This window comes from Selaginella moellendorffii, unplaced genomic scaffold (assembly GCF_000143415.4).
Source record: "Selaginella moellendorffii unplaced genomic scaffold, v1.0 SELMOscaffold_3, whole genome shotgun sequence".
NCBI lineage: Eukaryota > Viridiplantae > Streptophyta > Lycopodiopsida > Selaginellales > Selaginellaceae > Selaginella > Selaginella moellendorffii.
Window position 1 is genome coordinate 388,124 of NW_003314264.1, and position 22,630 is coordinate 410,753.

Genomic DNA, 22,630 nt, shown 5'->3' on the forward strand with positions numbered 1-22,630 from the left:
TGGACCCGAGTTGGAGTCCGAGATGGACCTGAGATGGAGTCCGAGATGGAGTCCGAGATGGACCCGAGATGGAATCCGAGATGGAGTCCGAGAAGGACCTGAGATGGAGTCTGAGGTCGAGACCGAGACTGGGACCGAGACCGAGACCGAGATCGGGACCGAGACCGAGACCAGGACCAAGGCCGAGGCCGAGACCGAGGCCGAGTCCGAGTCCGAGTCCGAGCTCCAAAAGTATAGCAAGGGGGAGGATTGTAGTGGAGCCAATTTGGCCAGGAAAGGCTAGTTTGGCCCAAGAAGGCTATACCCAAGTGTTGGGTGATGAGCTGACCACTGGGAAGTCCAAGACTAGAGTGAACATGGACCGACAAGCGGGGTAGCTTGGTGAAGTATTCAAGAGCCGGCTCTAATTCCCCCGGGAGATCGACTAGCCGATGCTTCCAGTCCAAGTGTGGGTGGCACTACCTACTTGGATACTTGGTGTGGCTCAACGGAACCTCGCTCTAAGCCCATGGCTAGAGCATCTAAAGGCAGAAGGCGGGGAGAGTACCCATAAGGGCCACGTAAGTTTCGAAATGTTATCCCAAAGTCCCAGATTGTGGAAAGGAAGAGGAGTAGCCCTCTGGTGTGGTGACCAAGGACACAGTCACACAGTGAGGAAGTCCTAGAGGACAGTGGGACTTAATGGTCAGGCCCGTGGTCCTTGATCTAGTGGCAGTGTTGGCGAACATGGCCAAGGACAAAAAGGGATTTAGTGGGGACTGGAAAGGAGATATTGGGGAAGGCTATTCCCCATGTCTGTGGGCATCTTAAGGATGCTAAGGAGTGGATCTGAGATGACCACTCATGGTCGGATGGCTAGTCTTGGAAAGACGGGATTGCAATGCAGGTGGTGTTGGACCACCGATGTGGCCAAGATGAATGGGCATAGCCTAGCGTAATAGGCTGGTATGTTGGTGGTACCTTGGGGTGTTGATCATGGGATCGGACACGTGGAGCACTTGGACCAAGTGCAAAGGTTGAGTGGCATGAATGTCATTTTTGGGGCGAGCAAGCCTAAGTCTTGAATTGGATTTATGGAGGTTGTGAATGAAACTCCTCCAAATGGTCGAAGGTATGGTTAAGTGACTAAAGTAGAATGAAAAATTTAGTCACTTACAAAATTGATTAAATCAATCAATCCTAAAGATCACATCAAATCCCATTATATCCAAAACGGTGAAATCCATATCTATTTACCAAATTCCTATTTTAACTCTTACTTATTGAAGTACCTTATCAGTGCTTTGGCTACCTTGAATAAACTTTATAATCCTTGGTTTTCCCAATAACTACACTATTAGTTTGGCTTACTGGATTATATCTGTAGCCACAAAATTATCCGAATGTCATAAATGTGACAGTAGATATTAAAAGTTACCTATTGACAAGTCCTTTTAGATATTCTTTCTTTACTGTTATGACGGCAAGAGGTTCCTATTGTTAGACCCTTTATTAATCTTCACTCAAGCTAGTTGAGAAACTAGTCATTATGTATGTACTTATGCAGGATAAATATAAGATAGGAACTCCTATGTGTTTCTTGTTAAGCATACTCAGCTTGGTAGGAGAAACTCATATGTTAACTTGCACTTGTTAGTGTTGGGATCCCTTACAATATTGAGCTTGGTCCTTTAATATTCACTAAATGATAGCTTACCGTGTCCATCAAAACACCCCGATATTATGCCCCTTGTATTGGTCATGTTTGGTTCTATTGGCTATTTATAAAAACTTATTGTTCTGACATTTGTGGATTTTCGAGATGAAGATTTGTGCTATCAGCAGTTGTTGTACTTGATGTTTAGTATTCACAATGTATGAAGCAAGATTTTCCTTCTCTTGACAAGGTTTGTGAAACTCAAAAGGTTGAGTTGTTAAGGATAACTTTCTTTAATTTATTGGGATTGATGATCATTTACAGTTAGTGGTATCTTTGATATTTATTCCAAACTTTCTCCATATTTATCATGACTTTCATATTCTATGTGGATATATGGGACATTAGCGTATAACTGAGAAGCTACACAAGTCTTTCTATTAGTCAAAGATAGAATGTGATATTATCCAATATGTGTGTAGTTGTGTTTTGTACTAAGCTCGTAATACTCCCCTCTCGTGTTACGGAAAGACAATTAGAGTTAATTGTAATTTCCCGTCTAATTGCATTAGTGGTATTTAATTTGATGGGGCCTATTCTAGTAACTTTGAGCAGATCTAATCAATAAAAAATTGTTATAGTAGCAATTCAAAGGCAATTACACCTTGCTTACCTTGGAGCCCCCACCCAGCCAGTTCACTTACAACCAGCCATTTGAAAGTCGTCCTCTCCTCTTCAAACACACTCCACAGTCTCTCTGGCCAATGAACAAGTTGGGTAGCTTTGGATTTACCACCTGGCCTCCCCTATTATAGCCACAGACATGCCACATGGCAGATTTGGGATACAGATGGTGAGTTCAAATCTTTCTGGAAATTGTAATAACAAGTGATTGAACTTGAATACTTGGATTGGAATGCCAGCAAGCACCTATCCCTAACGCTTCACTTATTCATGAATAGAGGTTATGCTATGTAAGCAACAGCCTTTTCAGCTTCCAGAAGAAAATTTAGTTTGTTCATACCTTGCCATGGCTGAGGAGCTCTCCTCCTTCATGTCCCGACCCGCTGGAGCTGCTCGAGGATCAATCTTGAGATGCACGGCCTTCAATGAAGCTGAGATTCGATTCCTTCCATGAACTGTCAGTATTATGAGGCAATGTCGCATAACCCATGATCTGCTGAAAGTATGGGCTTAGACGTAATCCACCATGGAGGGTGTAAGCTCCTAGCAGGCTTGTGAGAGCCACAGAATCGGGCTGGATTGGCATCGAGCCAACCAGACGCTCGGCATCAAGCAACCATCCAGCACGTCCAAGCATGTCCACCACGCAGCTGTAGTGCTGTGACGAAGGGTACAAGCCGCGATCCCTCCACATTGATGCCAACAAGTGGCATCCATGCTCCACCCACCCAGCATGGCTGCAAGCGAAGAGAATGCTGAGTAGGGTTACGGCGTTGGGTTGGATACCATGCAGCTCCATTGTGTACAGCAGCCACAGCGCGTATCCGCTGTCTCCACTCTCAGCATAAGCAGCGATCAAGGTGCTCCATGCCACCACATCCACGCAAGAGCACATGCCCATGCAGCGGTACGTGTCGAACACCCGCCGAGCATCGCCCAGCCGCCCGCACTTGGCATACGCATCCATGAGCGCCGAGGTAACCACGGGGTTAGCGTCAAACGCGTCCCACACAATCGCCTCCTCGAGCTTTCTTGTGCGGGCACCATCACACACTTTGCCACACGCCTCCATCGCTGCCACCACACTTATAGCCACCGGCTTGACGCCCAGCTGCAGCATTCTACTAAACAGTTCCAGGGCCTCCTCTCCCCCTGCTGCCGACATGATGGCGTTCCACGACTCAACCTCTAGGCTGTCCATCCCTCGAAACACTGCTCTCGCTCCCTCTGTGGCGCCGCACCTCGAGTACAAAGCCACCAGTGCCGTGCAAAGGAATGGATCCGATCCCCATCCCTGCTCGACGATGCGTGCGTGGATGTGCTTCCCCTGCTCTAGCCGCTCCACCCCACGCACAGCTTCCAGCGCGGCTAAGAGGCTCATCTCGCACGCCCTCACCCCTTCGAGATCCATGCCGTGGAAGCATTCCAGTGCTCGTGCCCACTCCCTCCGCTGGCAGTAGGCATCGATCATTGCAGTCCACGAGATGTCGTTCTTGCATGGCATGGAGTGAAAGACAGCCTTGGCTTGGTCAAGCCACCCGCATTTTCCATACATGCTGATGAGAGCGTTGCACACGGCAACGTCCACCCGGAGCTGGGTGCACGCGATCATTCCGTCAATCCTGTGGCCCTCGTCTGCATCCCCAGCGTGGCCGCAGGCAGTCAAGGCGCTGGTCAGCGTGAAGGCGTTGGGCTTGACACCTTCCAGGAGCATCTCCCGGAACAGTCTCACAGCCTGCTTGCACTCTCCATTCTCCGCCAGTGCCACCAGCATAATCGTCCACGAGTGCACGTTTCTCACAGTCATGCAGTCGAAGACACAGCAAGCCTCCGCTATACTGCCGCACTTGCCATACATCTCCACGAGCATGTTGAGGAGAAGCTTGTCGCGCTTGTAGACCTCACTGGTGGCAATGTGGGCGTGAATAAGCTTGCCATGCTCCACCTGGCGACACCGCTTGAGTAGTACCGTCAAGGCTGCAGCCGGGTCTTGCTCATCGTCTATTCTCTTGAGCCTCCTCTGAAGTTGGTCATACTCGGCGTGGTAGGCTTGACGGCCACCATCGTGCAGCTCCATCCGCTGCATATCCCCTCCTACGCTGTGTTATGCAGCCTGCGCCTTGACATGACAAGAAGCTGGATGTTTGGGTGCTGGAAACAGGCATCCATCTGCAAAACAAAATAGAGAGGTTGGTCATCCGACTACGGTGAGACGACAGAACCTTCTTCTTGGAGATGGTCTTTATCTCGAAGTGCTCTTTGCACATGGCCTGAAGCCTCTCAGTCAACTCGGGCGAACGAAATTCATAAGCCAGCTGCTCATGGACAAATAAATAGCTGTCCAGGATAGCAAATGATGGAAGGCTTACTTACCACGACTGTAGCCCTTGGTCCACAAAGGGAGAGAATCGTCGTGAGCAGAGGCTCCAGGTGCTGGGCGGCATACACCTGGAAAAAGGTGGCGGCAGCAAAAAGGGTGACTTGAGATGGATCAACAACTTACAACATCGGTGCCAATAATAAAGTCGAATGGTGGTTCCAATGCAGCTATGTGGCAGCTGTTTCCCCAATCTAGTTCGGCAACACTGACATTTCCTGACACATAATGCATGAGAAAGGAGGAACGAAGAAGTATTTGGCTTTATCACCGAGACCAACGGAATCGCTTGTGCTCGTGACCGAAGCCAGCTTGATCCTAGCCACATTTCTTTCCACGTTTTTGAGCAGGAGCGGCAACACCTCCACCTGATCAGTTAACACCACATTGCAGCCCATGAGTGCCATTGCTGCCAACACCCAACCGTTACAACTTAAGAGGCATCGATTCGGAAATTCACCTAGTCCTGCAACACCACACCCGGCTCCCAGCTCAATAGCGCGCTTCCCAGCCATCTGGACGCCATTCAGCTGCCCGCGATTGCAATTCTTTTCCTGAAAATCACACACACAACGGAACACATCGTCTAATCAGAGGCCGAAGCATTCTAGACCAACCAACCAGGAATTTGGCAAACACCACCGACGAGTCCCACACGGTTGTTCCAACGTGCTTGGAATTTGGATCCTGTCCAAGGACGGACTGCGTTTTCTACCTTCAGACTTGTCCACCAATACCCACCTGAGATATGAGCAGCGGGTGACCAAACAGCTCAATCCCAAGGGCGCTCGTGTGCTGGGTGTTGAACCTGCGGGCCTCCGGTGCTGTAAGTTCGAGCGCAAGCAATGCGATGCAACAACAACACACCTGTCCGCCAAAGAGGTGATTGTGTCGCCGGCCATACCTAGCTAACTCTGGATCTGTATCCAAAAAAGAATTTCATTTTTATTGCACTCACGCTGTCTATGGTGTATTACAAGCCACCAAAATTTCGTGGCTCGGTTGAACGAAACGCAACTCCGTCAGCTTCCATTGGCTGGTGCTGCTGCTGCTGCTGTTCCTGATGCTGCTGCTGGGGTGGTGGAAGTTGTTTTGCTACCATTAGCCGCCACCTAGAGATTGAAGAGATTGAAGAGAGTTAATCACAAGAAACAAAGGCGTCACCAAGCACTTGTACCTGCGCCGCTGCTGGATCCTTGGTGGAGCGAGACCACTTGAGCGCAGCGATGATGGCGTCCCCCCGGCTGCCAAGGCCCCTTCTCCCCACCAGCTTGACGCCTACCCTGCTGCATAGGTAGAGGAGTCGCTTTTTGTCACCCCCGCGAACTTCCCGCAGCTCCAGCGCCTGCTGACGCGTGATCATGGTGTAGAGGTGGAGCGGCGGGGGTTGCGGCTTGGGCTGCTCCGTGCTATCTCCCGGCCTCGCCTTGGTTTTGTTTCCAATCACCACCCGCAGCAAAGCGCAAGAGCTCGGATCCTGCGAGCTGGGATCGTACACCACCGCAAAGTTGCCGAAGTCGACGTCGGGCTCCCTGAAGATGTCCGACAACACCGTGGCATACGATTGGATGTCCTTGCGTGGCACCTGGACTGGTGAGCCCCTGGCCGCAGCCTGAGCTGCAATGTTACCAGCTTCCCTCAAGCCACTCAGAAAGGCTCCATGCATGGTGGCTGGGTAGCGTCGGGTAGTGGCTTCACCTGCGAAAAATAAGCGGCCTCCGACGCTCTCCGCCAGTATGTCGTAGTCTTCCCCGGACGCACCCACGGCTACGTTGGAGTATGACCCGAAGCAAAGAGGATCGCTCCCCCAGCGCGTGCACACCGTCTGAATCGGATCCGGAACCACCACCCCGCGGGGTTGATAGATACCTGCAGAAAAGTACCCGTGCATGGGTCAGAGCTCGAAACAACACCTTCCGTACCTCGAAGCACTCCCAGAACACGCTGGATAGCTTCCAGGGGCGGCATTCGCTCGAAGTTGATTGCAGCCTCGCCAGCCACCAGGGCAATGAGAAGAGGGCCACCAGACACAGCCGCGTAGCTGTAGAAGAGGAAAAACTCGCCCCTCCTGGCAGGCGTGTCGGTCAGCTGCCCGAAAGTGTCGAGCTCGGATCCCCAGAAGGCAACAGGGAAGAGCATGGCCACCTTGTTCAGCAGACCGAAGCCGAGCCTGTCCACCGCGTCGTACTTCCTGGGAGGGAGCTCCGGCTCAAAGGTGACGGACCTCTTCTTGAGCACTCCCAAAGGCACGGTGCACAGGGCCATGTCCGCCTCGAAGATCTGGTCCGCGGTGAGGACTTGGACGCCACTGCTGCCGTAGCGGATGGTGTGGACGGTCTTGCCGTAGAACACGGGCACGTCTTCCGCAAGGGCCGCAACCAGCCTCACGTTCCCACCCGGCACGAAGCAGTGGTCGCCACCCATCTCATACGGATCGTCCTGGTCCCAGTAGGCGAGCGAGAGATTGGAGAGCAGCCCGGCGTTGGCGTACTCAAGGTTGGCAAGGTGCCAGTCAAAGAGCTGCCTCTCCTGCGGGTCACGGGCCACGTCCCCCTGGTGCCTCAGGTGCTCCAGCGTCGTCCCCAGCGCAATGCTGTCCGACACCTTGTCCATCTCTTCCCTCCACTTGCTGGCCAGGTCCAGCAGCTTGTTGAACTGGCCTTCCACCTTGAGGTCGGCATCCTCGTTGACGGGAGCACCGCCGGGCTGGTAGAGCGGGCACTTGTCGCGAATCTTGTGAAGGGGGAGGCCCAGCTGCCTTGCAATCACCCCGAGCGGGTTGCCATGCATGCCGGTGACGACGCTGCCACCCAGGTCCGCCGCCGCAACCTGGCCTCCGCCTTCCATCCTCTTGGTGTACACCCTGCCCCCGGGTCGGTGCCTGCCTTCCACCACCACCACCTTGTGACCGAAGGCTCGAAGCTGGCGGGCCGCAGCCAGGCCGGCGAGGCCCGCGCCGACGATGACGACGGAGCACCTGGTGGCCTCGGCAGGGATGGCGGCCCGCATGGCCGGAGCCACCCCGAAGTTGATGTAGCCATACGACAGCAGGAAGGTGTAGGCCGCGGAGACGAGGCTCTTGTGCTGGCTCCGGATCGACTCCATCACCCTCTGCTCGCTCAGCCACGCGTTGACATTGTCCCGCCAGCGCGCAAGGATGTGGTTGCGCACAATCACGTAGTTGGCCTGCTCCTCGCCACCCAGCGTCGCCACCACGCCCGCCTCAATCTCCTCCTCCGTCAGCGACTCCCTGGGGAAGCCTATTGCAGCTCCAATCATCGCCTCCACATCCACCTCTTTGTCCACGTCCACGGGCCGCTTCTTCTTCCTGAGCGCTCCCAGCTGCTTCTCAAACATCTGGTCGATGAGAGTCTCGTCGTAGCTCCGGTTCTTGGCCTGCTGCCGGAGGGCTCGGATGCTCTTACCTCGGCCCGCCAGCCGGCTCCCAGCCTCGTCGATGGCTTCCTCCAGGAGCACATCCCTCGCCTGCCGCCGCCTCTTCCGCCTGCCGTTGTTGCTCGTCTCCCCGGCGGCAGCCGGAGGAGGAATGGGCGCCTCCATGTCTCACCCCAAGGAAGAAGACGCCATTTTGCTAGACTTTAGGGCAAGGTGGAGAATTTACATAACTAAGAGGTTATGTAATGGCGCATGTCCCAACGCCCGACTTTAGCTCAGTTGGTAGAGCGGAGGACTGTAGTGCTCTCAGCTATCCTTAGGTCGCTGGTTCGATTCCGGCAAGTCGGATCTTCTTACGAAGCTTATTCTCTTTTTCCCTTCTTTTTAAGCAAGGTCGGTGGATCTCCTCTTGTTCCTAGCTAGGGATTTTTGCTCTTTCGGCGATTATGGGTCGGTATGTGTATGTGATCCCGCTGCCCATTGTGGCCATCTTCATCCTTTTGTTGGCGCTCTTGTGCTACTACTGCGGGAAAAGGGGTAGAAGCATGCAGGCTCCAGCAGCGGTCGGCTACCCAATTCCTCCACCCGGCCAGCCCGGCTACCCGCCTCCTCCTCCCAAGGTGTGATCGTCCTCAATGTCAATGTTTCTTCTGTGATGTATAGAACCGAGAAAGATTGTATGGAAGCGAGTTAAATCGATCCTTTTACGTTTTCGACTTACCAGTCTCTCGTGATCTCCGATAACCTCTTCCATGACTTGCTCCAGGCTCTGGCCAGCGGTTTTTGGCACCAGCGCCGCGAATGCGGTGTCCTCCAACCCTGGCGACAGCGTGTAAGTTGACGGGCTTAAAGTAGGAATGCGCACCTATTCCGGGGAAGCTTTGCACAATGGTCACCACCTCTTGGCCCGTCATGCCCGACATGAAGCAAATGCGTGGCATCCTGCCTGCGGTACCAGGAGGGGGGTTGCTCACGTTGGATGGACGCTGCATGCACTCCCACAGCGTCTCGCGCAGCATGTCCTCGCAGCACACAATCACCTTGACGATGGCCTCCGCACCCATGCCCTTGAGGTATTCGATCACCTGATCACAATCGATCTCGATCCATCCATCCACCGACAGGAGAAAGAGGCTGCCGCGCATACCTTGGGAATCTCGTGATTGTCAAATCCCACCAAGAGCATTGCCTTTCAACACTCGGCTGTTGGACTTGAGATGTCAAAGCAAAACAATGGCGTACTTACTGTAGGCCCGTAGCTTGGATCATCGTCGTTTATAGCGACGAATTTGGGGTCGTCCCGGATCTCGGCAGGAACATTGTCTGCGCTCATCTTGCTCATCTTGAATTATGTATGTTACCTAGTGTTTACCTTGAGAGGATGCTCGCAGCAACCCAAGTGGGTGTTGGGGAGCGGCGACGCAGAGCTCGGAGTTCCGATTGCATTTCCGAAGCAGCAGCCCGGGTGTGGCTAAAGTCCTGCTTGATGTAACACCCAAGAATGACGCGAGTGAGGCCACAGCCGCCATAGCCGCAGTCAAGAAGTAAGCACAAAGAGAAATTAAGTGTTTAATTTACAGTAGCATGTTTGTTTGCTTCAAAGGAAACACAACGAGAAGAAAAACTACCACCTATACATTCTAGTCTGTTCTAATGCGCTTTATGTCCGTGTCTGGGACACTGGCATCTCCCATCTGCCCCACCAACACCTGTACAAAACACGAACGAATAGTAAGATCAATTCAACTGAAAACCAGAGAGAGTCTCACAGCTTCATCTGGAACCACAGCATATCTCTCGGATGGCGATATCCAATTTGCAACGCCACTTCCTGCCAGCCAACAAAAGAAGATGAAAAAGGAGAGGAGATCTCTAGCAAAGTACCGGTTACAGCCGGCTCCGGTGATTTCTCCAGGCCCTCACAGGCCTTGCCGTCGGCACTGAGAGCTTGGATGCCTTTAGGTGCGCTTCTGCAACTCGTAGGTGCGATGTTGTAAGCGGCCGCCGGACTTTACAAAGGTTGTAAGCTCCTTACCTGTCCACAGCGTCTCCGTGTCCCAATTGCCCGCTTGTTCCTCGCCCCCAGGAATACACATTGTTCTTGTCAGTCACCGCGACGGTGTGTCTCCAACCACACGAGACTTGCACCACTCTCTGCAACCACAACGCTGGCGTCGGTTAGCACACCGAAAATGGATGCAGAGGTACCTGGTGCTGTCCTGGAATGGAAATCAATTGCGGGCTGGTGTGATCATCAACATCCCCGCTACCAACTTGACCAAACTGCATGTGGCCACACTTTGCCTGGTCAGCCATTGCAACTAAGTGCTATGACTTGCCTTGTTCCACCCCCATCCGTAAAGCTTGCCCGCTTCCGTTAGAGCAACGGTGTGCCTCCAGCCTCCGGACACCTACACGCAGCAGAAGCGCGTGCAATGAACGACATGTAACATGCTCGCCAACCTGTGTGATGTTGAACTCCGCCAGGGCTGCAACCTGGTGTGGTAAGAGATGGTCCGCATAGTCGCCATGCCCGAGCTGCCCATACTTGCTCCAGCCATACGTGTAGAGCTTGCCGGACTGGGACACGGCGATGGTGTGCCTCCACCCGCACGCCACCATGCACATCTTTTCATCCTGTCACCACCAAGTCAGACCATATACAATGTGCATCAATCGGGCTCTAAGAAGAGAATGACCCCAACAGCGGGCACTTCAGCCGGTAGCATCCGATCGCCCCGATCGCCCAGGCCTAGATTTCCGTAGCGCCCCCACCCCCAGCCGTAGAGCTTGCCGCCATCGGTCACAGCTGCCGTGTGCTCCGCCCCTGCTGCGAGCATCTTGACGGACACCCCCTGCGCGCATGCACATGCCCACGAACGTCAAGCAAAGGTATACGTATGACGGACCTCGAAAGCTAGTAGCTTGTGCGGGACGAGCGAGTCGTCGGTATCTCCCAGCCCGAGCTGACCATTCTGGTTCCGGCCCCAGCTACGCAGGTAGACAGAGCGGTTGATAAAAGCACGAGCAGGAATGCACGAGAGGAAATGCACCTGTAGACTTCTCCATCCGCGGTCACCGCCAGGCAATGGCTGTCGCCGCAAGCGATTTGCCTGATCTCGAGGCCCTGCAGCGCCTTGATTGGATGGGGTACGAAGAGATCGCTCGAGTTGCCATGGCCGAGCCTCCCAAAGTCGCCCCTGGTATGTATGAGCCATGACAAGAAGACGAGTGAGAGGTGTGTGTGACGAGAGAGAACAAGACGGTAGCAGTACCAGCCCCAGCTGTAGATGGTGAGCCTGGTTGCAGAGTAGGCGGTGGTGTGATCCGCGCCGCACGCCACAAGCGAGATCTCGCAGTCGTTGAGCGCACCGATGATCCGCGGCAAGTGCCGATCCTCCGCATCTCCGTGACCCAGCTGCCCGTCCTCGCCCCGCCCAAACGAGCACACCACTTGGCCAGCTGCAGCCCACAGCGTGACAGTCTAGACACGAGAGATGCTTGCTTGCTTGCTTACACAGGAGGGCTACGGTGTGGCTGGCTCCAGCCGACACCAGCAGCACCTTGCGCTCCCCGGCCATTCCAATCGCGCCGCCCTCGCCCTCGTTACAATCACTTGCTCCTCATTTCACGCTCGCTCGCTCGCTCGAGGAAGAGGAAGCTACTCGCCATCCATCCAGGGGCGTGCGCACAAGCATATACAAGCAGTCACGCCTTGACGCATTCACAGAGAAGAATGAAAATGTACCTCGTCATACAATGAAGAGCGCGAGCGGCCAAGGTCAGGGCTCGAGTGTGTGGCCAGTGGCCAGCCTGAGCCTTTTGGAAGCCCTTTTGTCGCTTTCACACGCTCCTCTCTCGCCCATGCTCAATGTATAATGTAGCAACGATATCTTTAATCCCCGCAGGTCGAGACGGCCGGACTTTTGTTTCCCCTGCTTCAATCGCAATCAGACGCATGGCAGGATTACCGTACCCTTTCCCCACGACTTTGCGCTTGATCCTGTGCTCGATTCGAGATCATCTCTATAGAGAGCTTTATATTTTATTTGATCTCTCCGCGACCCGCGACGAAGTTCTTCATCGCGCCGGAAGCTGAATCGTCCATGCATGCATACATGCATGCCATGCAGGGCGCAGCACCACGTGACTGATCACTACTCCTCGCGAATCCAGTGCAAAAAACGCTATACAAGATAAAGGCTGTTACGTAAAGATTAAAAAACTCCACACACCCACTGCTGTTGCCTGCTGCTTGGTCCTCTTGTCATGTTCATGTTATAAATGGCTCTTGGCCTTGCGAAAGCGCTCCTTCCCCCACCGCCTTGCCTGCTAACGCAAAACTCATGAGACGAGGCCTTCCACTTTGAAATACACATACCTGTCACGGCCCGCCCAAGCTCCCCTTCCTCAAACTCCACCACAGTGCAGTAGCCATCCTGTGACGAGACAACCAGGAACTTGGCGTCATGAGACCTGCGGCGGGGGTGAGAGCCCGGTTGTAGGAGGGAACGAAGCCAGAAGAGTTTACCAGGCAAGATCGGTGATGGCACGGTAGTGAATGCCTCCTAGAAAGGCTGTCGGGTTGAGCATCTGCGTGTTATAGATAGCAACAGAGTTGAGTGTCGCTATAGCAAAGACAAGCCGGTGCGGTAGATTGAAAACGCGGTTCTCTGAACAAAAGACAATGACATTATGAGATGATGGCACAAGAAACCAACCAGTGTTTCCCTCGAGAGCAAACTTGACGGGGCAGAAGGACGTGGCCACCACCGCTTTACTAGCTCCAGGGAAATGAAGAGCTGGCCTAGATATTGTTGCTGCAGGTCTCAGTGCGAAAATCCCAAGACACATGAATCTAAGTCACCTGGACAGGTCTCTCCTTGAAAAAGCGAATGCTGCGTTGACGCTGCCCTTGTGCAGACCTGGAAACAAAAGGCAAAACATCAAAACAGGTCTAATGTGACAAACAGCAATTTCACCCGCAGGAACAAGTAAAAAGGAGCCGTCGGGGGACCATGCCAGCCTGCGGAAAAAGGATGGCATGCTCTCATCCGCGAACAAGTGGCATTTCTGCAAGGTAGCCAGGGAAGTCCAACATCTCATTATCAAACCAACACGCCTACCTTGATGTCATCTCCGCTGCTGTCCCCAGTGGGAAATTCCGCTTTCGAAATAACACGTTGACAAGTAAACGCCTTTGTCCCCGGTGTTTGTGATCGGGAATATATCCTGCATGTCCTGTCCGAGCTCATGGACACCAGGTAGTAGCCAATCGGATCCCACGCAACCCCTTGTACGTAGTGTGCGTGATCCTTGATAACTTGCAGGGGTTCATCTGCAAGCAGCGGAGCTAGCAAACAACATAATCAAGCCTCAGTACGTACACTTGGTCATGTCCCAGACAACGCAGGAGTTGTCCACAGATCCAGACGCAAGCATCAATCCATCGGCTGACCAGCCCAAGTCGTGCACGTCGTTCAAGTGGGACCTGGAGGCTCGCTCTGCATCACGTGATGAAAAAAAGCAAAGCCTACCGTAATGCCTTGACCACCTTCCAGACCGTAGCACCATCCTTGTTTTCTGTGAGCCTCCACAACGCGAGCTCTCCTTCTATAACGGATCTCCAGTTAGCAAAGGGAAAGAGTTACAAGGAAAGCTTACCGCCGGCACCGGAAGCAAGGGCGTCACCTGCGTAGGGAGTTAACCGGAGAGAGATGGAGAGAAGAAAAAGGACCTAAGACCCACCAGAGGGTGAGAAGCGGACAGCATTGACAGCAGCTGAATGGTGCGACAAGCTCGCCTCAAATGTGACTTTGGTAAGAGCCTTGCCATCCACAGACGCGAGTAACCAGAGCTGCAAACAGGAAGCCGAGAGCTTGAGCGAGAGAGCAAAGAGAAATGACTGATACTTTGATATCCTTGTCGGCGCCACAAGTGGCGAGCAAACCAGAGACCGGGTGGAAGTCGGCAGAGAGCACTGGGTCACAGCCGTGCCAGGCAATCTGCACAGTGCCCGCCTTCATCTTGCAGACACCGAAAACCAAAAACCCTCGCTCTCTGCTGGCGGGAAATATAAGAGTATTTGTGGTTTACACGTTCCGCCTGGGCTTCTTGTTCAAAGGCCTTCCAGGAACGGCTTGGGACCTGTGTCGCTCGCGAATCTCTTCTCGCCTTCTTTTCTTGCTCTCTTCCTCCTCTTTTGCCTTTTGAGCAGTGTATGCCTCCTTCTTCTTTCGTTGTTCCAGCTTCCTTTTCTTTGCCTACAACCGAGACGTTGAACGTCTTGAAACTTGTGGGACGGTTATAAGACTTACCTTGTCATTTTGAATGGTTGTGAGCTGTTGCACCAAAGACACAACCTTCCGCTCGTTTGGTTCTAGCACCACAGCACGCGCTGACTCCAAGACTGGTTTTTTACGTTTGGCTGAAAGCTTCGGCTTGGATTTGAAAGGGAGTGCAGCTTGCAGAGCCTTCGGAATTTGAAGTGGATTAAAACGTCGGGGTTGCCTCTCAGTCGGCTGCAACACATGTAAGGGCCACAGTACGAAAGATTATACCAACACTTACTCTGTAGAGAGAGTTTTTGTTTACGGGAACGGAAACATTTTGCTCGCTTCGAAGTTCAGCAACCGTTTTCATACCCTTCCACACGGTATCTCGTGACTGCAGTAGCGTCGTCACTGGACTAAAAAACCGGGGAATATCAACTTTCGTCCACGTCCGCAAAAACACGATGTCACTCATCAAAATCTTGTCTTCAAAGGTACACCTCACGGAACCTTCCTTGCCGCTTCCAGCTTTAACCGCCTGGTTGAAACACCGTTACATTCTGGAACCAGCAAACTTAAATTTCTTACCTTCTTGATCTGGCCACGAATTCCACTTACAGTCCGCACGGAGGCACCCTCAAACCGAGCGACTTCCAACTCCGATGTAAACATATCACGGATGAAGGCTGTTTTCTTGTAGATTTTGTAAGGATAACCAACGAGCTTCAGCTTCTTGACAATTTGCACGGACTGGTCCCATTCTAAGACAACTCCCGTCCCAGTTATACGAAATAATGGCTGCAATATGAAAGCACGAAGTAAAAATCAAGATTGTATATGTATGTGTATGTATGTACCTGGGAGTTTGAGAGGTTCTGAAAGGTGACAATGCCAGTGTTTGGAGGCGCAAGGGGTCCCCAAAAGCTTGCAATACAGTGCATGTGTTCTGGTGTGTACTTCAGCATCCGATGACGTCCATTCCGGTCTTCAAGGGAATACACTGGTAGCGTCTGATATCGCCGCCACCCAGCAGACACAACCAAGGGATCCCGATTCTTCAACACCTTCTTGTGCCACCTATGTTTTTTCAATCGGACCTGCACGAATAGAAAACTTTAACTAAAGACTTAAAAGCGTTTCCCTTTACCTGCATAAACCCGGCGCTCTCTTCAGATTTGCTGATGCCGCCGACAAGAATTGGATGCCGAGCATCAAAATGATGCACGAGCTCATAAGGCATTCCGCGGAACTCTACTCTCAAGTACGTTCCCACAGAAAACCCCTCCATCTCTATACGTGTGGCGGCATCAATATCCTGCAGCTCCGCAGCGTTTCTTTGCTTTTGCAACTCCATATCTTCTTTCAGCTGCACATGATAAACTCAGTTAACACTACAATTCATACCTTAGGATACCGAACCTTGTCAAAGTAATCCTTTTCCTTCGGACCTTCCACCTCCTTGTTCTCCTCGTCTAAGCTCCCATCATATGTGCTTCGAAGTCAGGAAATGACACAATATCAATGCAGAAATGAAACAGAAAAGGATATTTAGCATCAAATGCAGCTCTGAGAGCAAGTTTCTTCAGCCTCCGTTCAGCAGCCTCGTGATTTTCTGCGGCACCGTGTTGTTCACCAGTCTCCAAATCTTCAAAGTCGCCGTACACCGTACCATCTTCCTCCACCTCACCCTTTTGTCGTTGTGACGCCTTGTTCCAGTCACCCGTCACGAACCGGTCACGAATGGCTTCAATAACTTCTTGGTTATGCCAGTCGTCCACTTCTAATGTGAGCCTTGAACAATCCTCCAAGTCTATGTTCTGGGCATTAGCAGCTACCGTGTCCTGAAGAGAGGAAAGCTTTAAGTCCAAAAAAAGAGAGATTAAAAACAGAGAAAGGAACCTTGGAAGCCTGCCGTTTTGGCTTAAACAGTTCCTCGTCGCTATCTGAGATATCTTCTTGGAAGTCTTTATCTTTTGATGAAGCCTCCACATGCCCATACACAACTTGCATCAGATTTACGTTGCTTTTGGATGCTCCAACGCGGCTCATCAAGCCTTGTTTCCATTGCAAAGCATTTCCCATCTCCACTGTTTAGCCACAGAAATCTTGTCAGCAGTCCCTACTTTGGATAACAACGCTTACCATCTTCGTTCTCTTCATTTTCTTGTTCTTCTTCTCCTTCTTCTCCTTCTACTTCTCCTCCTTCTTCTTCTCCTTCTCCTTCTCCATGTACAATACGTTCTTCGTCACCATTTCCCTCTCCTGTAATATCGTCTTCGCTACTATCCCCATTGTTCACGTCCTCAGGTCCCTGAATGACGCTACGTAAAACGTGGATTGGTCAAATTATGCAAAGCAAACCTCGGCGGCGCCCTCTTCATCGGCCTCATTTGGAAACATGACGCGTCTTCTCAGTCTCCCATCTTCTGAAACAGTAGCCATCGCATCATCTTTTTCAGGCCCAGATTCATCAGATTCATCCGCTTCCGAGTCAGAGGCGCTTTGAATGGCGCTACTTTTGAAAAATTGGATAAAGCTTTGCTGCAGCTTTTCATCAATTGAATACTTTGATTGTTGCAGTGACTTCACCATCGTCTCGCCTACGTCTCCATCTTTTCCTGGTGCCTTCACTCGTCAGTAAAGGAAGTAAAGGCATGGTTCTTACCTTGTGTTTTTTCTGCATTCTCACAGTTTTTAGAAAACTGCAGTTGATGGTCGCTAATGTTTATATAAACAGCATCCTTATCGTACAGCATGTCTCCAACATCTGCCATGGGTGCGTACAAAAGCTTTTCCTTTTCGCGAAGGCCACGTTTCTTTGCTGCAGAAGGCAGAGGACATGGGTCCGGCAGTAGAGTAACAGCGGACATACTACAATCTCCAACACCAGCTATATGGACCTGCATCAAATAAATGTGTCAGTAAAAATTACTTTCCAGGCAAAACATTGACACCTTCATGGTTTTCTTCAAATTGGTTCCACGGAGATAGCCATAGATAGTTACATTCCTGTCGCACTTTGGATTCGCGTCAACATCTTCTGGGGCTGTAACATCTTCAAAACGGTCAGCAATCATGTAGGGGTGAGTAGTCCTCCACTGTAATGGCCGGAACTTCGCCACAGATATGAACCTCGCAAGATTATGGATCTCACGCTTGGAGTATCTACAAAGAGCAAAGCAAAACAAAACGTTCAGTGCTCCCCACTGAAAATGACGAAAAGAAAAAGACTAACTTTCCATGAATAAGCCCTGAGAGGTAAAAGAGTTTCGCACCATCGTAAATCTCCGTCCAAAATCTGCTCTTCAACTGCTTTTTCGTCTTTCTCAACGCCTTGACATCCTTGAACTTGTCTAAGTGCGTCAACACGCCCATAACTTTTGGAAAGCCATGAACTTGTAGTAAGTTGAGAAACTCGAAGGTTTCCTGCATCAAATAATGTTAGCCAGCCTAGGGGCTTGAACTCGCAGGCTCACCATCTCGAAACCATAGCTGCCATCGATGAGTAGCAGAACAAGGTCCGCAAACTTGGCAGCGTCGATCATCGCATTGAGATCGTTGGCACACTCGATAAACTGCAGACGCCGGTGTTTTCCTGCACCAAGACAAAGACACACCGTGAGCCGGAGTGGCGCGACGAAACGAGAGCAAAAGGCACACCAGCGATGATAGTGATCGGGCCACTGATGTTGGAGAGGCTGTGCTTGGTGTAGTGCTTGACGAGACACTGTACGAGCAAAGACTTTCCAACCTGGAGAAAGTATGAGCGAAGTGAGCGTGCAAAGTTATCAGAGTCACCTGTGGGGGGCCTTGCACCACAATGACGAATGGGGGCGGCTCGCCAGTGGCGCGGTCCAGGATTGGGACATGGAGCTTGCGCTGCTGCCGCTCCGCCGAGACCGCCTGCTGCCGCTTTGCTCTCACGGCAGATCGGAATGTGAAGGCCTGGGAGAGGCAGCGGCATGTCAAGCAAGCGCGTAGCAATGCGTTCTACTGACCTTGGGATTGGACTGCTTGGTGGAGGGGCCGCGATCATTCTTCTTCTTCTTGAGCTTGCTGCCAGCGGCAGACGCCCCCGCCCTGGATGCCCTGTGCTGCTTGTGCGCGGCCTCCTCGTCCGCCATCCCCAAGTAACCCTAAACCCTAAACCTCCTCCATTTTTTGTGTGTTGTGTGGTGTGGCTTGCTCGCGGCCATGGCGGTTGCCGGCTCGCTGCTGTGCACGCGATTGCTGCTGGTGAGGCGGAGGCGGATGTGCGCCATGGCAAGCGATGCGAGCGAGGCGATTGAAAGGGCCCCGGTGGACAAGAGCCTGGCAGCGCCGCCGCCCAGGACGAAAGATCCCCTGCTCACCATGACCAACTTCAAGAAGGTGCTGGCCAGCAAAGGTACAAACGCTTGCTACGTAGCGTGGAGCTTGAGCTTTGGCGCTTGTTAGGAACGCAGGGCCGATTACAGACGTGGACCACTATGCACGCCTCCAAGTCCCGTGGCAAGCACCCACGTCTCAGGTAACCGAGCCTTGCGTTCCGATAGCTAACTCGTGCATTGCCCGTTTCAGATTGCTGCTGCTTTCAAGGAGCGAGTGGACGAAGTGATGGCTCTCAAGGAAGACGGCTGGAGCGACGATGCAATTCGCGATCAGCTGCAACAGCTCCAGGTGAGCTACACGTCGTCGCTCACCAGCACTACACTCACACAATGCAGGGCTCGTGTTGTAGCAATCCTTTGACGTATTAACCTCGGAGCGGCAGCGGAGGCTGTATGACTGGAGCATTCTCCAGGAGAAGAACAAGAACAAACGCTACGTCTGGCCTTACGAGGCGGACATCACCCAGAAGTACAGCCTCCCGGATCCACCTGTGGTATGCCAGCGTCCTCACTTTCCCGCCAGCTCTTTACAAATCGTGCAATGCAGGACGAGGAGGACATGGATGCAATCAGAAAGGTGGGCTACTTCTTCCTGGGATGGTTCGTCCTTTCCATCTTCCTCGGTGTCTTTCTCCACTAGCTACGAATCGTGTAATCTTGTGTATTTATCTATCTCGCCCCGACATGGAACTGGTAACTTATGGTGCTCGCGTCAATACCTGGACACCGTCGCCTGTGACGAGCAGGGTGTGCTCGAACTGCGCAGAAAGGCTGCCGTCGACCGTCACCGCGGTCCAGTTGTCCGGCCAGATCAGGTCGTCCGGCTTCCCCATTGTCAGCATTGGCTCTGGAACAAGAGAGTCGGAGGATGAAACGAGATCAACGTGAGCACTCTCACCAATCGTGAACGTTTGACCAATCTGCATGCGACCAGGTTCATTATTTCCTGTAAAGCCAGGCACCAACGCTTCGGTGTTAGAGCTGGATTGCGACACTCTCCTTCCTTACGGAAATGCAGGATGGAGGGAGCACAATGGAATATGGTGCCGATTCCATGCCCAACAAATCGCTTCACCACCCCGTACTTGAACTTATCAGCAACATCACTGGTGGCGAGCGACAAAAGCAAGAGACAAAAAGGATGAAAACACGATAACAAAGCAAAAGAAAGGCCTCACTGGATGGTCCTCCCGATCTTTTTGAATTCCACGCCTGGGCCACAAACTGCGATTGCCTTGTCCAGGGCCTCGCGAGTCACCTGGCTATGCACAAAACTCAGCAACCAGCCACACAAAAATTTCTCTTTCCTCCGCACCTCTACCAGCCGCTTGGCCTCGTCACTGACGGTGCCGCAAAGGAAAGTTGCGGATGTGTCCCCGTGATATCCCTGAAACAAAACCGTGTGAGATTGGCACCTCTGTGGCTTACATACATTCAGATAGACAGTCACGTCGATGTTTACAATGTCGCCGTCCTGGTGTGGTCGAGGATTCTTACTTAGTCTGGGACTTAACTTGTGTTACCTGAAGCGGACGAGAATCGGGTATACCGTGGCAGATGCATTCGTTCACGGACGTGCACACGCTCTTCGGAAACCCACCGTATCCGAGAGGCGATGGATATGCACCCGCTTCAACAATCATCTTGTGCACTGCCTTGTCGATCTCGTCCGTCGTTACACCTGGCTGCACCACAATCAGGCAGTCAAAGCGCCGAAACACTTTGCGTTGGAGCCTTTCGTACCTTGATGAGGCTACCAGCAAAGTCGCGAACTCGGGCAGCTAGCTCCCCTGCGGCTCGCATTCTCGCCACACCACTCTCGTCGTGGACTTGCGGCTCCATGCTGAAAGCAGGCGCTGCGGCTGAACCAACATACGGTGGCCTGGGGATGTCTGCCGGAACGCTGAGCGGAGGGGACACTCTTCCAGGCTTCAACTTCAAGTGCTTGCCATGCGGCTGTTCGCCTTGCCTGGAGAAAACGAACCACACGGATGGATTACAAACAATGCGCTGCAACTTGCAACTTGCACCCAACCTTTTCTGGAGCAGCAGCTCTGCAAATCCCGATTTCTTCCTGGCATAAACCAACGTCCTTGCTGCAACCAATGATAGGCTTACTTGCGAGGAGCAACGGAAGACTCTAGCCTGCTCACCTGAGCCATGCGCTTGCCGTTCCGGGCTACAGGTTGCCCGCGGCCACGCTCTGCTGCCGCAATCCAGCAGAGGGCAACGCGACGACGATGCCATAGTCAATCAAACGACCTAAGCTTGTGAGAGAGAGATTGGGAGCTTTAATCCTTTTTTTTCGTTTTTCATTCCAGAGCTCGAACCAACAAACAAGCAAGAGATATGCAAAAGAGAGAGAGAGAGAGATAGAGCAGCTAGCATAGAAAGGACACAACAATCAAGTCAAGCAGCTCGCTCGCTGCAGATAGATCTAAGAGAGCTGGCCACAGTCGGCAATCACCACGGGCTTGCTCGTCTTGCCCGAGGAGCTGCCCACCTTCTCGATGTCCTTGACGATGTTGAGCCCCTCCACAACCTGGCCGAAGACGACGTGCTTGCCATCGAGCCAGGAGCAGGGCACGGTGCAGAGGAAGAACTGGGATCCGTTGGTGTTGGCCCCGGCGTTGGCCATGGACAGCACGCCCGCGCCCGTGTGCTTCTTGTTGAAGTTCTCGTCCGCGAACTTCATGCCGTAGATGGACTCGCCGCCCGTGCCGTTCCCGGCCGTGAAGTCGCCGCCCTGGCACATGAAGTCGGGGATGACGCGGTGGAACTTGGAGCCCTTGTAGTGCAGCGGCTTGCCGCTCTTGCCGATACCCTTCTCACCCGTGCACAGCGCGCGGAAGTTCTCCGCCGTCTTGGGCACAGTGTCTGCGTACAGCTCCATCACGATGCGCCCGGCGGGGCTACCGCCGATGGCGATGTCGAAGAAGACCTTGGGATTGGCAGCCATGGGAGCGGAGCGAAGATGAACAGCGCAAGAGCAAGGGAGTGAGAGAAAGACCTAGGAGGAGAGAGGAAAGCGCAAACAGCGATTTTTATTTATTTTCAGTCAGTCCTGCGCGGATCCGACGGCTGTGCTTCGGCTGGGCCAAGCAACGGCCCCGATAGCGCCGACGACTAGGGCAGCCAGGGCGCATATCTTTTGATACCACCTTGATCTTATGGGAATAGTTAGTGCTGCTGCGAGCGACGAATGAAGGGAGGGTGTGGATTGTGGGCCAATCCCTCCAGCACCAGCAGCCTGTCCAGCAGCTCCATCTTCTCCTGCTGCAGTGCCTTGACCTCGGACTGGGTGGACTCGAGCTCCTCCAGAAGTGCGCAGCTCTCCTCTTGCAGCACCCGCAGCTTGCGTTTCACCCCGCGCTGCTGCTGCTGCTGCTGCTGCTGCAACTCATGCTCCATAATCCTTGCGCTACTCGCCTCTCTCGCCTGAGGCCCGATCTCGCGCCATGGCCGCCTTGTGCTTGTCCACCAACTTGTCCACCGCCGCCTCCACCGCGTCCCTGCCGGTGACGAGCAGCTTGGCGATCACCTCCGGGTCCCTCTCGTGCCGCGCTTGCTCAAACTCCTGCCTCGCGCTCGCGCGCAACAGGTCCCGCCACAGAATGCCGTCCTCGTTGGGCCACACGAATGCCCTCGACGCGCGAAAGATGTCGCGGTAGAGCTCGATTGCCTCCCTGCGCGTGCTCGTCAGCCGTGCCCTCTCCGCCACCAAATCTTCGTCCTGCCGCTTCTTGGAAGACTTGGGAGCCAAGAACTTCTCAAACAAACCTTCCAGTGTGTCCGGCCCGAAAAACGGCAGCCCGCTCATCCCTCGTACAGGCACCAGCAGCGTTGCCGCCCTCCTCGCCATCGCCTTTCCATAGACCTAGCTTTTAATTACTGC

The 22,630-nt window shown here is 53.0% G+C and overlaps 11 protein-coding genes and 1 non-coding gene across 16 annotated transcripts; 2 read left to right on the forward strand and 10 right to left on the reverse strand.

Moving 5' to 3' along the window:
• Positions 1 to 2,254: 2,254 nt before the first annotated feature.
• Positions 2,255 to 4,809, reverse strand: LOC9643731 (pentatricopeptide repeat-containing protein At5g27110). The gene is made up of 3 exons (XM_024668349.1): positions 4,694 to 4,809; positions 4,543 to 4,635; positions 2,255 to 4,489 (listed from the first exon to the last, which is right to left on the reverse strand). The coding sequence occupies exon 3, from the start codon at positions 4,404 to 4,406 to the stop codon at positions 2,721 to 2,723; it is 1,686 nt and encodes a 561-aa protein (XP_024524117.1). The 5' UTR covers positions 4,407 to 4,489; positions 4,543 to 4,635; positions 4,694 to 4,809; the 3' UTR covers positions 2,255 to 2,720.
• Positions 4,694 to 5,620, reverse strand: LOC112340473 (protein N-lysine methyltransferase METTL21A-like). Of its 3 annotated transcripts, XM_024668357.1 has the most exons (7): positions 5,565 to 5,620; positions 5,439 to 5,505; positions 5,319 to 5,399; positions 5,158 to 5,251; positions 4,969 to 5,106; positions 4,824 to 4,905; positions 4,694 to 4,768 (listed from the first exon to the last, which is right to left on the reverse strand). In XM_024668357.1, exons 1-6 carry the CDS (start codon positions 5,597 to 5,599, stop codon positions 4,892 to 4,894), a joined length of 429 nt encoding a protein of 142 aa, XP_024524125.1. In that variant the 5' UTR covers positions 5,600 to 5,620; the 3' UTR covers positions 4,694 to 4,768; positions 4,824 to 4,891. The 3 variants fall into 3 exon arrangements, with proteins under 3 accessions (XP_024524125.1, XP_024524126.1, XP_024524127.1); XM_024668358.1 differs by lacking the exon at positions 4,694 to 4,768 and having other exon boundaries at positions 4,889 to 4,905; positions 4,969 to 5,065; XM_024668359.1 differs by lacking the exons at positions 4,694 to 4,768; positions 4,824 to 4,905 and adding an exon at positions 4,906 to 4,915 and having other exon boundaries at positions 4,969 to 5,065.
• A 2-nt stretch (positions 5,621 to 5,622) lies between these two features.
• LOC9643732 (protein FLOWERING LOCUS D) lies at positions 5,623 to 8,286 on the reverse strand. The gene is made up of 3 exons (XM_002963477.2): positions 6,620 to 8,286; positions 5,875 to 6,566; positions 5,623 to 5,809 (listed from the first exon to the last, which is right to left on the reverse strand). The coding sequence occupies exons 1-3, from the start codon at positions 8,256 to 8,258 to the stop codon at positions 5,720 to 5,722; spliced, it is 2,421 nt and encodes an 806-aa protein (XP_002963523.2). The 5' UTR covers positions 8,259 to 8,286; the 3' UTR covers positions 5,623 to 5,719.
• A 71-nt stretch (positions 8,287 to 8,357) lies between these two features.
• Positions 8,358 to 8,441, forward strand: TRNAY-GUA. Its single transcript is given in 2 exon segments — positions 8,358 to 8,394; positions 8,406 to 8,441. It is a non-coding gene; the product is annotated as a tRNA-Tyr (tRNA).
• Positions 8,442 to 8,443: 2 nt separating this feature from the next.
• Positions 8,444 to 9,643, reverse strand: LOC9643733. The gene is made up of 6 exons (XM_002963478.2): positions 9,466 to 9,643; positions 9,340 to 9,416; positions 9,241 to 9,282; positions 8,959 to 9,178; positions 8,815 to 8,912; positions 8,444 to 8,743 (listed from the first exon to the last, which is right to left on the reverse strand). Exons 1-6 carry the CDS (start codon positions 9,620 to 9,622, stop codon positions 8,732 to 8,734), a joined length of 606 nt encoding a protein of 201 aa, XP_002963524.1. The 5' UTR covers positions 9,623 to 9,643; the 3' UTR covers positions 8,444 to 8,731.
• Positions 9,641 to 11,985, reverse strand: LOC9643734 (ultraviolet-B receptor UVR8). The gene is made up of 13 exons (XM_002963479.2): positions 11,842 to 11,985; positions 11,611 to 11,754; positions 11,369 to 11,555; positions 11,147 to 11,293; positions 11,003 to 11,084; positions 10,793 to 10,948; positions 10,557 to 10,730; positions 10,433 to 10,504; positions 10,302 to 10,376; positions 10,129 to 10,247; positions 9,978 to 10,063; positions 9,863 to 9,924; positions 9,641 to 9,802 (listed from the first exon to the last, which is right to left on the reverse strand). Exons 2-13 carry the CDS (start codon positions 11,672 to 11,674, stop codon positions 9,734 to 9,736), a joined length of 1,293 nt encoding a protein of 430 aa, XP_002963525.1. The 5' UTR covers positions 11,675 to 11,754; positions 11,842 to 11,985; the 3' UTR covers positions 9,641 to 9,733.
• Positions 11,986 to 12,120: 135 nt separating this feature from the next.
• Positions 12,121 to 14,138, reverse strand: LOC112344151 (chromatin assembly factor 1 subunit FAS2-like). Of its 2 annotated transcripts, XM_024668352.1 has the most exons (13): positions 14,006 to 14,138; positions 13,842 to 13,950; positions 13,758 to 13,784; positions 13,631 to 13,706; positions 13,481 to 13,584; positions 13,220 to 13,431; positions 13,076 to 13,166; positions 12,961 to 13,018; positions 12,815 to 12,900; positions 12,625 to 12,766; positions 12,475 to 12,569; positions 12,333 to 12,422; positions 12,121 to 12,280 (listed from the first exon to the last, which is right to left on the reverse strand). In XM_024668352.1, the coding sequence occupies exons 1-12, from the start codon at positions 14,117 to 14,119 to the stop codon at positions 12,367 to 12,369; spliced, it is 1,170 nt and encodes a 389-aa protein (XP_024524120.1). In that variant the 5' UTR covers positions 14,120 to 14,138; the 3' UTR covers positions 12,121 to 12,280; positions 12,333 to 12,366. The 2 variants fall into 2 exon arrangements, with proteins under 2 accessions (XP_024524120.1, XP_024524119.1); XM_024668351.1 differs by having other exon boundaries at positions 12,625 to 12,900.
• LOC9643735 (ribosome biogenesis protein bms1) lies at positions 13,990 to 18,514 on the reverse strand. The gene is made up of 18 exons (XM_024668343.1): positions 18,364 to 18,514; positions 18,164 to 18,310; positions 18,026 to 18,116; positions 17,842 to 17,960; positions 17,601 to 17,791; positions 17,320 to 17,530; positions 17,031 to 17,265; positions 16,727 to 16,983; positions 16,508 to 16,676; positions 16,265 to 16,452; positions 15,914 to 16,206; positions 15,785 to 15,854; positions 15,513 to 15,731; positions 15,223 to 15,462; positions 14,954 to 15,163; positions 14,664 to 14,903; positions 14,411 to 14,614; positions 13,990 to 14,356 (listed from the first exon to the last, which is right to left on the reverse strand). Exons 1-18 carry the CDS (start codon positions 18,487 to 18,489, stop codon positions 14,186 to 14,188), a joined length of 3,381 nt encoding a protein of 1,126 aa, XP_024524111.1. The 5' UTR covers positions 18,490 to 18,514; the 3' UTR covers positions 13,990 to 14,185.
• Positions 18,515 to 18,527: 13 nt separating this feature from the next.
• LOC112344152 (NAD(P)H-quinone oxidoreductase subunit U, chloroplastic-like) lies at positions 18,528 to 19,432 on the forward strand. The gene is made up of 5 exons (XM_024668356.1): positions 18,528 to 18,752; positions 18,811 to 18,875; positions 18,926 to 19,024; positions 19,086 to 19,229; positions 19,283 to 19,432. Exons 1-5 carry the CDS (start codon positions 18,560 to 18,562, stop codon positions 19,373 to 19,375), a joined length of 594 nt encoding a protein of 197 aa, XP_024524124.1. The 5' UTR covers positions 18,528 to 18,559; the 3' UTR covers positions 19,376 to 19,432.
• Positions 19,373 to 21,003, reverse strand: LOC9643736 (methionine aminopeptidase 1D, chloroplastic/mitochondrial). Of its 2 annotated transcripts, XM_024668354.1 has the most exons (10): positions 20,889 to 21,003; positions 20,771 to 20,831; positions 20,479 to 20,704; positions 20,259 to 20,420; positions 20,168 to 20,209; positions 20,051 to 20,122; positions 19,914 to 19,993; positions 19,744 to 19,841; positions 19,634 to 19,681; positions 19,373 to 19,582 (listed from the first exon to the last, which is right to left on the reverse strand). In XM_024668354.1, exons 1-10 carry the CDS (start codon positions 20,980 to 20,982, stop codon positions 19,434 to 19,436), a joined length of 1,032 nt encoding a protein of 343 aa, XP_024524122.1. In that variant the 5' UTR covers positions 20,983 to 21,003; the 3' UTR covers positions 19,373 to 19,433. The 2 variants fall into 2 exon arrangements, with proteins under 2 accessions (XP_024524122.1, XP_024524121.1); XM_024668353.1 differs by having other exon boundaries at positions 20,051 to 20,209.
• Positions 21,004 to 21,017: 14 nt separating this feature from the next.
• Positions 21,018 to 21,771, reverse strand: LOC9643737 (peptidyl-prolyl cis-trans isomerase CYP19-1). The gene has a single exon (XM_002963482.2). It carries the CDS (start codon positions 21,692 to 21,694, stop codon positions 21,173 to 21,175), a length of 522 nt encoding a protein of 173 aa, XP_002963528.1. The 5' UTR covers positions 21,695 to 21,771; the 3' UTR covers positions 21,018 to 21,172.
• Positions 21,763 to 22,608, reverse strand: LOC9643738. The gene has a single exon (XM_002963483.2). The coding sequence runs from the start codon at positions 22,595 to 22,597 to the stop codon at positions 22,157 to 22,159; it is 441 nt and encodes a 146-aa protein (XP_002963529.2). The 5' UTR covers positions 22,598 to 22,608; the 3' UTR covers positions 21,763 to 22,156.
• Between the last annotated feature and the right edge of the window lie 22 nt (positions 22,609 to 22,630).